Source organism: Giraffa tippelskirchi, chromosome 5 (assembly GCF_054371585.1).
Source record: "Giraffa tippelskirchi isolate mGirTip1 chromosome 5, T2T-mGirTip1v1.2.pri, whole genome shotgun sequence".
Lineage (NCBI taxonomy): Eukaryota > Metazoa > Chordata > Mammalia > Artiodactyla > Giraffidae > Giraffa > Giraffa tippelskirchi.
The window spans coordinates 90,857,949-90,875,706 of record NC_137279.1 but is presented as its reverse complement, the minus strand read 5'-3'; the positions used below and the strand labels follow the sequence as shown (position 1 = coordinate 90,875,706).

The 17,758-nt window shown below is 39.9% G+C and overlaps 1 protein-coding gene across 1 annotated transcript; it reads left to right on the top strand.

The window, feature by feature from the left end:
* The first annotated feature begins 11,840 nt into the window (after positions 1-11,840).
* LOC145505330 (T-cell surface glycoprotein CD1b-3) lies at positions 11,841-15,412 on the top strand. Its single transcript, XM_081487037.1, has 6 exons — positions 11,841-11,901; positions 12,128-12,394; positions 13,054-13,332; positions 13,552-13,830; positions 14,259-14,352; positions 15,391-15,412. Exons 1-6 carry the CDS (start codon positions 11,841-11,843, stop codon positions 15,410-15,412), a joined length of 1,002 nt encoding a protein of 333 aa, XP_081343163.1.
* The last annotated feature ends 2,346 nt before the right edge of the window (positions 15,413-17,758 follow it).

Below are 17,758 nucleotides of genomic sequence, written 5' to 3'. Positions count from 1 at the left end.
TTGTGAGGTAAACAATTTCAGCAAGGGCAGTGTTCTAGGAATTTTGTGCTCAGCCTAAAGTTACATTCTCCATCTAGGTGGAGAAAAAAGACAATACCAAAGAATACACAAAATACCAGACAATTGAGCTCATTTCACATGCTAGCAAAGTAATGTTCAAAATCCCTCAAGCTAGGCTTCAGCAGTATGTGAACCAAGAAATTCCAGTGGCAGATTTTATTTTTGGGGGCTCCAAAATCACTGTAGATGGTGGCTGCAGCCATGAAATTAAAAGACTCTTGCTCCTTGGAAGAAAAACTATGACAATCTTAGACAGTATATTTAAAAGCAGAGACCTTTGCTGACAAAGGTTCGTGTAGCCAAAGATACAGTTTTTTCAGTAGTCATGTACAGACGTGAGAGTTGGACCATAAAGAAGGTTGAGTGCTGAAGAATTGATGCTTTCAAATTATGGTGCTGGAGAAGACTCTTGCGAGTCCTGAAATTGCAAGGAGATCAAGCCTGTGAACTTAAAGGGAATCAACCCTGAAGACTCATTGGAAGGATTGATGCTAAAGGTGAAACTCCAATACTTTGGCCACTGACTCATTGGGAAAGACTCTGATGCTAGGAAAGACAGAAAGCAAAGGGAGAAGAGGGTGGCAGATGATGAGATGGTTGGATGGCATCACTGACTCAATGGACATGAGTTTGAGCAAACTCCAGGAGATAACGAAGAGCAGGGAAGCCTTGCTGCAGTTTATGGGATCCAAAAGAGTCAGGACACACCTTAGGGACTGAACAACAACAATGAAGATGACCTAGGTGGGGCCTTATTTCCTGCAGAAGAATTCAAAGATATTATTATGTATATTCCTTGAGGAGGAATCAGGACTCTTCCTTAAGGCTGTACTATTGTTTTTTAATTTCACCTCTGTTTCTGCATTCTCTCTTTTCCCTAATTAGCAACTGTTTGAATATGCTTTTTGGAACTGAGAGAGGATCAAGGAGCTGAAAAAAAAATGTAATTAGTATGACAAGAAATATAGATAGACTTTGGGACAGATAGATTTTCATGCCCAGGATGGCCTCATAGGTCCTGCTTAGTTTCAATGCCCCCTTTTCTTTACTACTTCTCAATGTTGAGGAGAACATGTGTTGGGCAAGAAAGGAAATAACATATTGTTATAGAGGTTACTAATAAACGGAACAGAAAACTCAGGTGTAGGAGGACTTGGTTTCAGTTCTCTCTTGTCTTTCAAATTTCCTCAAATCTTTCAGGGAACAGGGAAGAGAGCCACTCTGGGTACTTCCTGATAAAATGGGGCATAGTCTTGTCTCAGTTTGGGGAATGGACACTGAGTTAGAAATATTCCCAGGTCCTAAATCTGAGTCTGGTATGGCTAAGCGTCTATACCTTTGTCCAGCATTTTGGTGCAACAGACCCCATTCAAAATAACTTTAATAGGTAAAACAGATCTCATTCCCAGTGGAATTCAGGAGAATAAATTTAAAGCCTAGTCTGCAGCCAGCACCTTAGGAAGACAAATCCTTGTCTGTATCCAGCACCTTAGGGAGACATAGCCAGTCTTTTATCTAAGTAGATTTTAACTTTTAATGTGGTATTAGCATATACACATAGAGAAGGAAATGGCAACCCACTCCGGTGTTCTTGCCTGGAGAATCCCGGGGTGAGGGAGCCTGGTGGGCTGCCGTGTATGGGGTCGCACAGAATCAGACACGACTGAAGCAGCAGCATATACACAGTAGGATTTATTGGCCACCACATATATTTTCTTTTTTTCCTGTTTACATTTGATCTACAGACTCTTATTATTTAAAAGCATAATTGTTACAAGAGGAAACCTTCAACACATGGGGTAGCAGCTACCCGCTGCCAGCAGACACTGCTTTGAGAATGGCTAGTGGCAACCTCTAGTCCAACACAGCTCAGAAAACTCAGCAATACAGGAACGTGTCTGAAATCACATCCAAAATGACCACCTAGTATTACCTTGTATGTCTGAACCACAGTTTCTCTATTTTGACCTAGTATTACCTTGTATGTCTGCACCACAGTTTCTCTATTTTGACCTCAAATGCATTTCTCTCCTCAGTGACCAACGCAGATGTACAATGCCTGTCTGAAAGGTCACAAAATAGGCCACTTTAGTCAGTAAAGGTTAAATTAAGCCATGAATAACCCAAAATGATTTCCTCATACTTTAATATGTACAGATTTTCCCATCTTTTCCTTTTTTAATTGCATGACTTTCAATTGAAAACATTAATGATCAAAATATCCATCCTTCAATGCCAGAGTGAGTCAGCCTTTTTTCTTAGGTGTAGTCCATGTTCCTTGGTACTAGACCTCCTTTATATTTACCTAGTTATTCACATTAGGAGGAAACTGATAAGATATTGTGAAGAAACTCAGAGATATGTTCATAGGTAAACATTTTTGAAACTATAAATTTTATCTATTATATGCATTCGTCACACAAGCATTGTACATGTGTTTTTAGCAATAGACTTTAAAAAAATAATGTCATACATAGTTATTTATACTGTTACTGAAAGTCAAGTCCATCTTGCTCACCACTCAAAAGTCAAGAAAGTGGCATGGTTGATGGAAAGAAGAATTTGCTGTATTTCAGATGCTAGCAACTGAGGGGATGGCAGACTCCAGTCCAAAGGCCAGTCTCCTCACTGAAAACTCAGTGGGAAAGAGCTTTTTAGGCAGAAGGTGAGAGCCATATGTAGAAACAGCACAATCAGCTCTGATTTCATAGTCATCTTGAAATTGGTCATGTGGTGGTCTGACCAGCATCATTTGGGTTGTTTTAACTACAGTTAATCTTCAGTTCCAGGGTTGGTTTGTTCCATTTCCTCGAGGCCAATTCTCAAAATTGTGGCAGCTTTTGTCATAGCTACAGTCTTGTCATCATATAGTTAACTTCTTCCACCAAGTGAGGACTTCAGTATGTATAAGACAGCTCAAAAGATATGGCTCAGAATATTATCTATAACCCTTGAAGAGGAACTAAAGGTCCTTGACTATGCTTAATGACCAATGTATTATTATTTAGTCTCCTTGAACTGTTTCCCTTTGCTTCTACATTTTATCACTTCTCTGTTTAAACTCATTTTTTTGGCTAAAGTTTTTCTACAGACAAAAGGCATGTGGAGTACATGGGTGGTGGTGAGAGGGAAGGACCATAGGATCCTGCTCTGTTTCAATGTTCTGTGATAAATCTACTAGGTAATTTTCTTTTTCTTCAGAGTATTATGGCAAAAGTGTGGTTACCACAAGAACTTTAACAGAACTGGGATTCAGTATATATTGAAACATAATATTTTTCTTCTAATTATCTTCATCTCCATCAAATACAACTAAATCAACACTAATTTTTCTCAAATAAGTTTGATCTATTTCTATTGGCCACACAAGCTCTTGCACACTGGCTTTGGTGGAACTCCTCAGGAGTCTCAGACTGAGTTCCCCAAAAGACCTCTCATGGTCAGGAAATCCATGACAAAGTCCTGCCATCAGATTCTTCCTCGATGGATTTCTCTCTACTAGAGTTCCCCCAAATAGCAGGATTCCTGCACAGGCCCACAATAGTCCTTCCCATTCATTTGAAAAGGCTGCTCAGAACCCAGTCGTCCAGTTTCTGGAGGGACCAGACAGAGAGAAAAGAATAACATTTTAATTCTACCCACAGAAGTGGTAATTTACCCAATTGCTGTAAGTCATAATAGCTTGAGGGGAAGGGCTTCCCTATATCTTGAACACTTAGATCAACATGAGTAATACTTCAGACAAAAAGCCATGAACATTATAGCCATTTTCACCAGTTCACTCAATAACTAATCCTTTCATTGCAAAGTCTCTTCAGTTGTGTCCAACTCGTTGCGACCCTATGGACTGCAGTCCACCAGACACCTCTATCCATGGGATTCTCCAGGCATGAATACTGGAGTGGGTTTCCATGCCCTTCTCCAGGGGATCTTCCTGTCTCAGGGGTTGAACCCACGTCTCTTATATCTTCTGCATTGGCAGGCAGGTCCTTTACAACTAGTGCCACCTAGGAAGACTAATCCTTTCTTTAGCATTTTATAAAGCTACAAGATTTTCCATCAGGATTCTTTAGTTTCCTGCCTAGTTTTGTAATATAATTTAAAATTTATTAAAAACCTGTATTTGTCGAATTTCCTTCCTTCTTGAAGATGAAGCACTTTGACAACAAGCATCAGAGTTCAGTAATTGTCTTTAAATGACAGAGAGATTTAAAAGCCACAATTAAATACCTGATTGCAATGCAATCCATAAAGATACTTGACTGCAACAGCCAGAATCATGACTGGTAACATTGCATCAGGACATACCTGGAATTTCATGTAATTTTTATATCTGTGTTAATAGCATTTACTCATACAGTATAACCTGAGCAGGCTCATCATTCATTTGACAATGTTTCCCTTGTCATATGGGCTTCCCTGTTAGCTCACCTGGTAAAGAATCTGCCGGCAATGCAGGAGACCCCGATTTGATTCCTTGGTCAGGAAGATCTCCTGCAGAAGGGATAGGCTGCCCACTTCAGTATTCTTGGGCTTCCCTTGTGGCTCAGAGGGTAAAGAATCTGCCTGCAATGCCAGAGACCTGAGTTCAATTCCTGGGTTGGGAAGATCCCCTGGGGGAGGGCATGGCAACCTACTCCAGTATTCTTGCCTGGAGAATCCTCGTGGACAGAGAAGCCTGGTTGAAGCATCTCAGTTAGCCAGAGATCAATTTTAGAATCTGCAAAATGATACTTATTCACTTAACCAAAGTGAAAAGATTTCAAAAGCAAAAACAGATCACTTAAAGGCAAAGACGGAGAAGGCACTGGTGACCCACTCCAGTACTCTTGCCCAGAGAATCCCAGGGATGGAGGAGCCTGGTAGGCTGCCGTCTATGGGGTCGCACAGAGTCGGACATGACTGACTCGACTGAGCAGCAGCAGCAGCAGCAAAGGCAAAGAAACTCATACAATCTTTTCTCAAAAGCAGCTTTCTGAGAAAACTTTGTTCTTTTAACAAGAAACCAAATCCAGTATTGTGTCAGCCAACTCTCAACAAAATCCATTTATTCAACTAAATTAAATTGAATCTCAGAGAGTCTCGATCATGCGCTCCTTGCCAGTGTTCCATTTCACGAACATTCTACAACTTTCTCTAACCATGTCACTTTGCCCTTTACTTCTTTTTTTTCCATTCAGGAACAACCAGCTCTAGGACAGAACTGTCCTTTCCCCCTTTAACCAAATGTAATGTAACTCCATTCCTCATACCTTCTTTTATTGAATACATGAATTAAACTTTCCTTGCATACTGAAATGTTTCCCTTATTTAATACCTTTATTTAAATATTTAAATTAGATTCCTCAACTTTGCAGTGAATACTAAGAAGTAAGCAATTATGATCTGTCTTTTACATTAACATTCTGTAGATTGCTAAACATAAATACCAACAGTAATTTCTGAAACGTGCTTTCTTATAGATAATATCTCAGGATGACACCAAATGTATACATCAATAGTCCCTTAATTTCTCTGCAAGGAGAAACCAATTTTTGTTAATTAGTGTTTCAGTATCTTATTTTATTTGGGAGTGATCTAGCTAGTCAATAAACTACTAGACAGTAAAATCCTTTGCTGTCCTCATACCACTTATCCTGTCTTTTACAACAACAATAAGAGCCTTTCTTCTTCTTTGAGCTCCAAACCATCTTTATACAGCAAGTCATGCCTATTTACCATCATTTCTCTTGTCCAAATCAAAGTTTTCAACCAGGGCTCTGAAACATTTGCTATTGACTGAGCTGCTAAAAATGGGTAAACTTTGATGGAGTGTCCTTCTTGATCCCCATGATACATGGCATCCCATGCAACATGACATAGATACATGGGTACATGGCTCATGTATGACTAAGACTCAATTCTTAAAATACTTACCTTACCACACAACTCCAAAATTTCAAGTTACAAAATATGTGGAGAGGTTATTTTAGATAGACATTCCAAAACATAATTATTCTTATAGAGTTTACCTAGAAGCTCTTGCATCATTTGCATTTATTTAGTATCATCATAGGGCTTCTCAGGTGGTGCTAGTGGTACTACATTTAAGAGATGCAGGTTTTCTCCCTAGGTAGGGAAGATCCCCTGGAGGAGGGCATGGCAACCCACTCCAGTATTCTTGCCTGGAGAATCCTGTGGACAGAGGAGCCTGGTGGGTTCCAGTCCATGGGGTCATAAAGAGTCAGACATGATTGAAGCAACTTAGCATGCACTCACAGTATCATCATAACAGGTTATTTTTCTTTCTGATGTGTTTGCAACAGATATAAGGTCTAATAAAGCTAGGTACAACAGCAGAATTATACTGGGTTGGCCAAATAGTCATTTGTTTTTGTCCATAAGATGGCTCAGATAGCACTTAGTTATCTTTAACTTCATTTGAAACAATTTTGCTAGATTGTAATGTGACAGTATATCACAATTAGTCATATCAGTGTGCATTAAAAAATCTTATCAAAATTGGTGAATTTTTGTGTAGTCATTGAATATTAAAGATAGAAAAAAAGCAATTTTTTTGGTCATATTATGCTTTATTACTTCAAGAAAAGTAAAAATACAACTGAAAAAAAGAAAGATTTGTGCAGTATATGGATAAGGTGCTGTGACTGACTGAATATGTCAAAAGTGGTTTGCAAAGTTTCATGCTGGAGATTTTTCATTGGATAATGCTCCACAGTCTGGTAGACCATTTGAAGTAGATAGTGATCAAATTGAGACATTAATTGAGGACAATAAATGTTATTCAACTTGGGAGATAGCCAGCATACTCAAAATATCCAAGTGAAGCTCTGAAAATCATTTGGATCAACTTGGTTATGTTAATTGCTTTTACATTTGGATTCCACATCAGTTAAGTGAAAGAAAATTTTTGACTGTATTTCTGCATGTGATTCTCTATGTTGCAGCAATGAAAACATTTTGTTTTTAAAACAAACTGTGGTGGGTGATGAAAAATGAATACTGTACAATAATGTGGAATGCAAAAGTTTATGGGACCAGTGTAATGATCCACCAGAATCAACAAAGCTGTTCTTCATCCAAATTAAGTGATGCTGTGTATCTGGTGGGATTGGAAGGAAGTCCTCTACTATGAACTGCTTTTAGAAAACCAAACAATTAATTACAACAAGTAATGATCCCAATTATATCAACTGAAGGCAACACTCTACAAAAAGCACCCAGAATTAGTCAATAGGAAACACATAATCTTCCATCAAGATAACACATGACTGCTTGTTTCTTTAATGACCAGGCAAAAACTGTTACAGCTTGCCTGTGAAGTTCTGATTTATCCTTTGTATTCAACAGACACTGTACCTTCAGATTTCCATTTATTTTGATCTTTACAAAATTCTCCTAATGGAAAAATTCAATTCCCTGGAAGCCTGTAAAAGGCACCTAGAACAGTTCTTTGTTTAAAAAGATAAAAGTTTTAGGAAGATGGAACTATGAAGTTGCCTGAAAAATGGCAGATGGTAGTGGAACAAAATGAATATGTTTTCAATAAAGGTCTTGGTAAAAATGGAAAAAAAATGTGTCTCTTATTTTTACTTAAAAACTGAAGGAACTTTTTGGCTAATCTGATACTTAACATCAATGACCCTAAAGACATGACTATATTAATCAAACCAACAAGTTTAAGCAGGTTCCTATACGAGAACTGATTTAGTACTGAATACTTCCCAGATCCCATGGATCTGAATTCATCCTCAGCAAATTTCTAAATATTTAGAGGCACTTAATTTGCAAGTGCTTACTTTTAAGTTCATTAACTAGAGCTCGGTTATGAGTTAATTTTCACATGAAGACAGAACCAGACCCTCCCTGCACTCTTTCATTTTTTTCCCTTGAGTCTTAGGAATTAGAGATGGTCTGCATAAATGTTCCTGAGAGCTCTGATAGAACATTTACATCAAGGCACAAAGGGAGAGAAATACCACCTCCTTTTCTTGGGCTTGTAGCTGAAGATTTGTTTAATTTTTGCAAGAATATCCTACAAGATGAAACAGAGCTCTAATCACCCACACTAAATTATTCACAGCCAAATAACAAATCAAAGCAATGCAGAAAGGTCTCTGAGAGTTGCAGTTCTCTAGTCCCTGAAAGGGATATTCCCAATGAATGCCCCATCAGAGACAAAGCTGAATGAATGAATGACCAAGGCTAGTCCAAAAGGGAAAATCCCAACCAATGCTCTGACACAGGTGAAGCCCAATGCAATAGAGAGCTCTGTTATTAAACAAACTCAGCTCAACTGGCCAGTGCAAATACTGATACACACACACACACACACAAACAGCAAACATGGTAACAAATAAGCTACTGTCATACAGACAGAAAATCAGAGGACATGTAGTCTCAGAAGTCTACTTCCACGCCCAGATGGAGACCTCAAATAGATGGGCCCAGTTCTTGAAAAAGAATATACCCAGACTGGCTCTCAGGGAGACCTGAGTGGCTCAGTTACTGTAAGGGAAGTAGCCCAGATGGAGTGGAGGGATTTCCCAGTGCTAGCTGGAGCAGCTTAACCTCAGGTGACACTGAGCGTGGGCTGTAGTGTCAGATGTTTCTTGAATAAAAACAGCCTTTGTTGTGGGTGACTGGTAACTATCATAGAGAGTCCCTTCCAGTTTTCTGAGCAAAGTGAGCCCCAATATCTGCTAGGGACTCAGGGAAGGGGCTACTTCTGGTTGACCTGCCATGGGCACAGACTCCTGGCTGCCTCACCAAAAATGTTACTGCACATAAATCCAGGTGCCTGAGGCACAGTGAGGTCAACCAAACTGAAACAGACTCTGTAGCAGAGGAAGGTTTTTGCAAGGCCAAGCAAGGAGAGCAGGTGGTTCATGCTCAGAAATCCCAAAATCCATGATAGTTTTGGGGAAAAGTTTTTATAAGTAAAATTTTGGGAGAGGGCTGGAGGATGTGTGACTTTCTTCTGCTTGGTGATGAGGTAACAAGGTGATGTTCCAGAATCTTAGGCTCAGTCTGAAGTTGCCATCCTCCACTTGAGTTGGTAGCCTTATTTCCTGTGGAAGAACTCAAAGATTTTGTTATGTCCATTCTTGAAGAAGAACCAGGACCCTTCCCCAAGGTTGCTCTATTGTTTCTCATCTGCTTCTTCTTTTCTGCATTCCCTTCCTTCCCTGATTAGCAACTGTTTGTATCTGCCTTTTGGAACTCAGGAAGGTAAAAGAGGCTGAATGAAGTCTATTTTCTACAAATAAGGGACAGGGGACAGAAAGGCTTTTGTGCCCAGGAGGGTATCAATGTCCTGCTCAGTTTCAGTAGTAAATGTAATTTTCAATATAAAAAATTCCTATGGTTTAAGACAATCTTGCTCATATTACAAACTGTGATATTTATCACATTTAAATCTGAGATTTGGGCTTTAAGTATCTGCATGTACATGATTATCAACATACACATACATACAATAATACACACACATTCACACAAAGAATGGAAAATGTGAGGTTAGAGAGATGAGGCAAGAGGGATGAGACAAGAAAGAGGGGCCATTAAGATATATGGGCACAGAGTCCAGGATGGCTTGCCAAAATTTTTACCAAACACAAGTTCATGTGCCTGAAGCAAAATAGGACAAATGTAAGAGTTTTAAACAGAGGAAGGTTTAAACAAGGCCAAGCAAAGAGAATCAGTGGCTAGTACTCAAAAATGCAAACTCTATAATGGTTTAGGGGAAAAGATTTTATAGACAAAATTTTGGGGGAAGATGGCAGGGTGTGTGACTTTCCTCTGTTTGGGGGTGAGGTAACAGGACAATGTTCCCAGAATCTCGTGTTCAGACTGGAGTAACCATCCTCCATCTGTGGCGATGGCCTTATTTCCTGAAGATGAACTCCAAGATTGCTTTGTAGCCTCTTTGAAAAGGAACTCTTCCAAAGGCTGCTCTAATGTTTCTTGATTGCTTCTTCTTTCTGCATTCCATCCTTTCCTTCATTGATGTTGTTGTTCAGTTTCTAAGTCTTGTCTGACTCTTTGTGACCCCATGGACTTCAGCATGCCAGGCTCCTCTGTCCTCTACTATCTCCTAGAGTTTGCTCAAATTCATGTCCACTGAGTCAGTGATGCTATCTAACCATCTCATTCTCTGTTGTCCCCTTCTCCTTTTGCTTGCAATATTTCTCAGCATCAGGGTCTTTCCCAATGTGTTGGATCTTCATATCAGGTGGCCAAAGCTTTAGTTTCAGCTTCAGTCCTTTCAATGTATATTGAAGGTTGATTTCCTTTACAATCACCTGGTTTGATCTCCTTGCAGTCCAAGGGACTCTCAAGAATCTTCTCCAGCACCACAATTCAAAACCAGAAATTCTTCAGCACTGAGCCTTCTTTATGGTCCAACTCTCATATCTGTACATGACTACTGGAAAGATCATAGCTTTGACTATAGGAACCTTTGTTGGCAAAGTGATGTCTTTGCTTTTTAATATGCTGTCTAGGTTTGTCATACCTTTTCTTTCAAGGAGCAAGCATCTTTTACTTTCCCTCATCTACCTGTTGAAACTCAGGGAACAGAAAGGAGGCCACATGAAGCCTATTTCCTATAATCAAGGAACAAGAAACAGAAAAGCTTTTGTGCCCAAGAGGATATCACAGTGCCCTGCTAGGTTTTAATAGTAAATATAATTTTGATCTCAAAAATTACTAGGTATAAGACAATTTTGCTTAGATTATAAACTGCAGTATGTATCAAATTTAATTCTGGAATTTGATTCCTAGCAAAAAGAAGTGTTTTAAATGAGTTTCCTGCATGTAAATGATTGTTGACACACAAACATATACACATTCACACACACACACACACACACACACACACTAACACACAAAGGAGAATGCGAGGTTAGATGAGGCAAGAGAGATGTGATAAGAAAGAGGGATCATTTAGACACTTGCAAGGGGTAATGACAAAGTGCCAGAGGAGATGGGCTATGGGGAGGGCGGTTGAATTGGATGGATAAACCAATGTAACTCTTTTAGATTAAAACAGAGTGGAAGCTGAGCAATTCTTTGCTGAGCAATTGTTTAATATTACCCTCTTATTTCACAGATGTGGAAATAAAGGATTGCTGCTGCTGCTGCTGCTGCTAAATCTATGGGGTCGCACAGAGTCGGACACGACTGAAGCTAAGTCGCTTCAGTCGTGTCCGACTCTGTGCGACCCCATAGATGGCAGCCCACCAGGCTTCCCCGTCCCTGGGACTCTCCAGGCAAGAACACTGGAGTGGGTTGCCATTTCCTTCTCCAATGCATGAAAGCGAAAAGTGAAAGGGAACTCCCGCAGTCGTGTCCGACTCCCAGCGACCCCATGGACTGCAGCCTACCAGGCTCCTCCGTCCATGGGATTTTCCAGGCAAGAATACTGGAGTGGGTTGCCATTGCCTTCTCCAAATAAAGGATTGGGGAGGTGAAATAACCTTTTAACATCACATGGTAGTTTTTCCAAGGTAATAAATATGAAAAAAGCTGAGTTTAAGAACAGCTGAAAGTCAGAGACATTAAAATAAAATCTACAGGTGAAGGACTAGAGTGGAAATGAGAGGCAGAGTGGGAGCCCAAACGTGTGGGAGGAAAGTTTTTCTGTGATGTGCAATGTAGGTCAGAGATTTGTCAGTTGGAAGAGAGAGGAAGTTATTATAAGGGTAGTGAGAAAAAAGTTTGCTGAATTAGAGATCAAATGCCAATTCTGAGAGTCAGAAGTCCTACTTCCCATTGAAATGCTGCTTCTGCCACTTCTATTGCTAGCAGTTATTGTCCCAGGTGCTGACAATGAGGATGGTAAGAGTAACTCTCACTGTTCCTAGCCCGGGTCAGGGGCTCTGGATAAAAACACGCTGCATCAGCAATAAGGGTCTGGGCTCTCCTGTCTCCCGCCCTCTCTCCCATTCTGGAGGTTGGGGCTGGAGACAGAAATGTTTAAGCCTCTATGTTGTTATTTGGACTCTCGGTTCTTTTCCATCCTAATTCTCTTTCTCCTCACTCTTCTTATCTTTCACCACCACAGCATTACAGGGGCCAACCTCCTTCCATCTCATCCAGATTTCGACCTTTGCCAACAGCACCTGGATTCAAAATCAAGGCTCAGGCTGGTTGGACGATTTGCAGATTCATGGCTGGGACAGTGACTCAGGCACTGCCATCTTCCTGAAGCCCTGGTCAAAAGGCAACTTCAGTGATGAGGAGGTGGCTGAGCTGGAGGAACTATTCCGAGTCTACTTCATTGAGTTCACTCGGGAATTGCAGGATATTGCAAGTGAATTCCAGTTTGAATGTGAGTACAGTCCTCTGAACTGGGGAGATTCACGATGACTTTTCTCTTTCTTGGTTCAGATTCCCTTTGATCATGGCCCTCTCCTTCCCTTTTTACCCAAGTGCATGCATGTACCCGTCCAGAGTATTCTCCAATTCTGACTCCATACCTCCATCAAGTATCCCAGATTTTTGCTGTTTCTTGCACTCTTCTGTGATAGATGAAATTCCTCTTTTGTAGCCATCTCCTGGTTTGTTTGCGCATAGCTTGCTTCTCTCAGATCCCAAAGAAAAAGCTCCTTTTCCTACCTTGTGCCTGAGTGAACTAAAGTGTGACTTCTCCAATCCATTGCTCAAGCAACTGTTGCCTGATCTCTTCTCTCAGTGTAACTCTCCCCTTTACCCTGGAGTGCTGCACTCCTGACTCCATCACATACTGCTCCTCTTCTCCCTTCTTGCCCACCCAACTTCCTTACAAGAGCCCATCTCCACCATTTACAACAGCATACCTCTCTGAAATGCTCGTCTTTCTGAAAAGACTCTGAGTACAGCATTTGGTTTTTGGGTCATCATTTCATTGACCTTTCTCTCCATCCAAATCCAAAGTCCCATGTCCTTTCCCCATCTCTTTCTTTCTTGTGTGTTTTAAAATAACTATGTCTCTGTTTTCTTTCTTTATAGACCCCTTTGTGATTCAGGGCATAGCAGGTTGTGAGCTGCATTCTGGGAAGGCCATACAAAGCTTCTTGAGAGCAGGTTTTGAAGGACTGGATTTCATGAGCATCAAGAATCATTCATGTGTGCCTGAGCCAGAGGGAGGCAGCAAGGCGCAGTGGTTTTGCATACTCATTACTCATTACCAAGGCCTCTGGGGTATCATAGACACACTCCTCTCAGAAACCTGCCCCCGATATCTCCTGGGTGTCCTTGATGCAGGGAAGGCAGAACTGCAGAGGCAAGGTTAATCCTGTTCTCTCCCCAAGACTTTCCTATCTCACCTCCCACCACCTTCTTTAAATTTAAAAGTAGGAGGTACCTATGAAGAGAGACTTTAATCAATATATTATTTGGTTTCCAAAGAAGTGGAAGAGGTCACTGTCCACACTTGTGGGTTTCTGACTCTCTATGCTCTAGATTAGAGACACAACTTGATACTCTTTCTACCCCTTCCTACCCCAGTGAAGCCTGAGGCCTGGCTGTCCAGTGGCCCCACTCCTGGGCCTGGCCACCTACTGCTGATGTGCCACGTCTCAGGATTCTACCCAAAACCTGTGTGGGTGATGTGGATGAGGGGTGAGCAGGAGCAGCCTGGCACTCAGCAAGGAGACATCATGCCTAATGCAAACTGGACTTGGTATCTCCAAGTAACCCTAAATGTGGCTGCTGGGGAGGCAGCTGGCCTGAGTTGCAGAGTGAAGCACAGCAGTCTAGGAGACCAGGACATCATCCTGTACTGGGGTGAGAATCAACCAAGGCCAGACCGGGAATGGGAGGAAATGGTCCTCAGGAACAAAGAGGGGGACACAGGAAGGGGAGGGATTTGATGGGTGAGATATGGAGAGACGGAGGGAGAGGGGGGAGAAAGAGTGACAGAGGGAGAGGCAGGAAGGGAGAGGCAAAGCGAGAGAGATAGAAGTTGGGACTGGGACTACAGTGCTGAAGGAATGAAAATAATGATCTAAGTTATAGAATAGGTAAGAATGAAGGACTATAGACTGGGTGGGATGGGGCAAGAAGGAGAGACTAAGGGTGGCTGTGACTATATGACATCTGGGAATAAGCAAAAGGGAACCAGGGATGTCCGTAAGCAGGTAATGGTGGTGCTGACACTCAGAACTAATGAATGGGTTTGAAGTGACATCCTTGTGTCCTCTCCATATTGCCAGGACACCCCACTTCCATTGGCTTGATATTTGTGGCAATAATAGTGCCCTCCTTGATCCTTTCGATATGTCTTGCATTATGGTTTTGGAGGCGTTGGTGAGTTTTCATTTTTAATCTTTCCTTTCTGTTCATTCTCTCACTCTTTCCCTCCATTTAGTCTACTACATCATTTTAGTCTCAACATTTCTATCAGAACTTTTCCCCTTTCTTCCCAACTCATGTTTTTATGTAAATCTATTTTTTTTAAAGTTATGGTAAAATATACATGACATAAAACTTACCACATTAGTCATTTTAAACATAAAGTTTAGTAGGATTGAGTACATTCACGATGTATGCAACCAATCTCTAGAACTCTTTTCATTTTGAAAAACTGAATGTCTATGCCCATTAAGTCCCATTCCTCATCCATTGCTCTTCCATCCCTTGGCAACCTTCATTTTACTTTCTGTCTATCGAAATCTGACTACTTTAAGTAGTTCTTATAAGTGGAATCATCATTATTTTTCTTTTTGTGACTGCCTTATTCCACGCAGCACAGTGTCCTCATAATTCATTCACGTAGCAACATGTATTATAATTTCTTTCCTTTTTAAGACTGTATAACAAATTTTATCTATTTATCTGCCAATGGAAGCTTGAGTTGATTCTACTTTTTGGCTGTGTGAATAATGCTGCCATGAACATAGCTATACAAATATCTGTTATATAGAGTAATTTTCTTTGCTTCTGTTCTTTTTTATTTAATTTAAAAAGATTTATGTCAGAATATATTTGATTTAAATATTGTATTACTGTCTGTTGTACATCAAAATGAATCAGTTATACATATATCCACTCTTTTTCGATTCTATTCCCACATAGATCATTACAGAGTATTGAGTAGAATTCCCTGGGACACACAGTAGGTCCCCTGTTAATTATCTATTTTCTATGTATTCGTGTGTATGTGTCAATTCCAATCTCTCAATTTATCCCTCATTCCCTCTCTCCTAGTAACCATAAGATTGTTGTATAAAACTGCAACTCTATTTCTACTTTGTAAATAAGTTTATTTGTATCATTTTTTAGATTCCACATATAAGCAATGTCATAATTTGTCCTTCTCTGTCCGACTGCTTGTGTTCTTAACAGGTCATATCAGACTATCTTGTGAGCCCTCACCATGTCTCCTTTCCCATTTGGAGCAATTACTCAGGAGCCCAGAAACTCAGGTTGACATCCCAGGAGTCAATCTCATTTATATTTCATCAAATAACCATCATATTTGATCAAATCAGTGTTCCAATAAGCTTTAGATAAATCATGATTTATACATTGGTGGAAAAATAATAAAAAAAATTGTACATTAGGAGAAAATATCACTAGTAGAATCCACACAGATTTCATAGATGTGAAGTGTGAGAAAGAATGTTATGTCAGAATAAATGAAATGATGTACAGGACTAAATGGTGACATCCCTTTGACTTCTTATTTTATAACATTTTTTTCACTCCTACTGAAATATCATTTGTCAAAGTAAGCTAACTGTAATTATGCCAAGATAGTCATGTTTGCAGAGATGCCCAGCGTTTTAACTTAATTTCACTGTATCTGCTTGGATGATTTTCTATCCTGGAGAAGCTGAGCTCCTGCTTCCTCCAGGAAGCCTTCCTTAGTCCTACAGTAGACGTAACCATCGCTTGACTGATGTCATGCAGAGATCTACTTTACTCTTTACTCAGAACATTGCAGTTCTTTATGTTTTTCTTTTCCTTCTTATGAGTTCTTTGAAAGAAAGTTCTTTGAGAGGCTTGCTCTAAGTGAATCCTAGGCAAGATCTCTTACGTATGTGTTTGTTTAGTAAAATAATCTGAGTTGATTGCCACATTAACAGTCTTTTTTTTCAAAATCATCTCCTTCTTTTTTTCCTCTTTAGTTAATATTCTGGATTTTCCTCTTACTAAAATATATCATACTATTCTTATTTCTACCCTGAACACTTCTGAAGAAAACTACTTGTGCCCATACTTTAAGTATAGTTTGCCTATAAAAATTCACCAGAGAAATATCTTGTTCATCTTTATTCAGTGAGAATGAATGACAGGCAGGATGTGTAAGGGGAAATGGTGCAGGTGGGTTGTTAAATATTCAAGCAAATGAGTCAAGAGGACTTTTCTTGCTCTCAGGGACTTTGATATTTTTGTTTTATCATGTCAGTTTTATCTATGACTTTTGTTTACATTTTCTTCTTTTTTTTTTTTGCCTATTTCATAGTTTTATAGAAACTCCTTCTTTTTTTTTTTTTTTTGCCATACCACCTGGCACGGAGGATCTTAGTTCCTTTACTAGGCATGTAACACGTGCCCCCTGCATTGGAAGCATGGGGCTTTAACCGGTGGACTACCAGGGAAGTCCTGATACTCCGTTTTAAAATATCCAAACTCATTTTAATTGAAACAGCAGATGGTATAGAATATGAGTATATTTTTTGTAGGATTGGGAAAGGAGGTTAGAAAAAGCAGAAGTTTTGGTGAAGCCAGGAAGACTGGAAGCAGTTCTGCCACCGGAATATTTTAGGACTATGTGGACTTTAGGATTCAGTAGGGTAGGGAATGACTAAAAACATGTTTTTTCCTCCTCTCTATTAGCTTAGTTGGTTATTTCTCCAGAATGCATTAAACTCCAACTCCAACCACTCCTACAGGGTAGGTATGCTGTTAAGGCCAGGGCCCTCATTAGTGTGTTTCTTGGAGTGTGGACTATGAATCAGCTACAGCGGTAGTACCTGTGAGCTTGTTAGAAGAAGACATTTTCAGGCTCCCATTCTCTAAACCTACTGAAACAAAAAATCCTGGAATGGGGACCAGAATTCTGTTTCCTAATAGGCTTTTTAGATTATTTGGATGTACTCTTAAGTTTAAGAACCTCTTGTCTAAAGATTTCTCAAGCCCTAAGCTACTGACACCTTGGGCTGAATAATTCTTTGATATAGAAGCTTGTTCAGTGGACTGTAGGATTTTTAGCAGTATCTTTGATCTCTACTCACTCGATGCCAAAAGCACCTTCCCAGTTATAATAACCAAATATATCTTCAGATATTTCCAAATTTCCCTAGGGGAAAAAATTGACCCCAGATGAGAACCAAGGTCTGAGATAATGAACAGCATTTCACCTCCTCCAGCAATACTTGGTTGGAATAATTGGTGATCCAACCTCATGGAAGCCTATAGTTACATTTAGTGTTTGAAAAAGGAAGAACTCGATTTTCATCTGGATGGTATGATATCTTCAAAGCTCAAAGTTGCTATAGAATTTTGTTCCATGGATAAAGCTGGCCCAGGAATGAAGTTCTCAAATAGAACAGAATAATGACAGAACCAAAGAACAGATCAGTAGATTGACCTATCTCTGGATATTTTAGTTAATGAGCACAAGGAGCTTTATTTTTCTTTTTAATAGAATTTTATTTGCTTAAAAGTTCTGATATTATTCTGCTTTCTGATGTTTTGCAACACCTTT

Bases quoted from the DNA above. Each gene is read 5' to 3' on its own strand.
- LOC145505330 (XM_081487037.1), top strand. From the start codon at position 11,841: ATGCTGCTTCTGCCACTTCTATTGCTAGCAGTTATTGTCCCAGGTGCT. The intron at 11,902-12,127 runs GTAAGAGTAACT...TCACCACCACAG, and splicing joins AGGTGCTGACAATGAGGATG to CATTACAGGGGCCAACCTCC. The intron at 13,831-14,258 runs GTGAGAATCAAC...CCATATTGCCAG, and splicing joins GGACATCATCCTGTACTGGG to GACACCCCACTTCCATTGGC.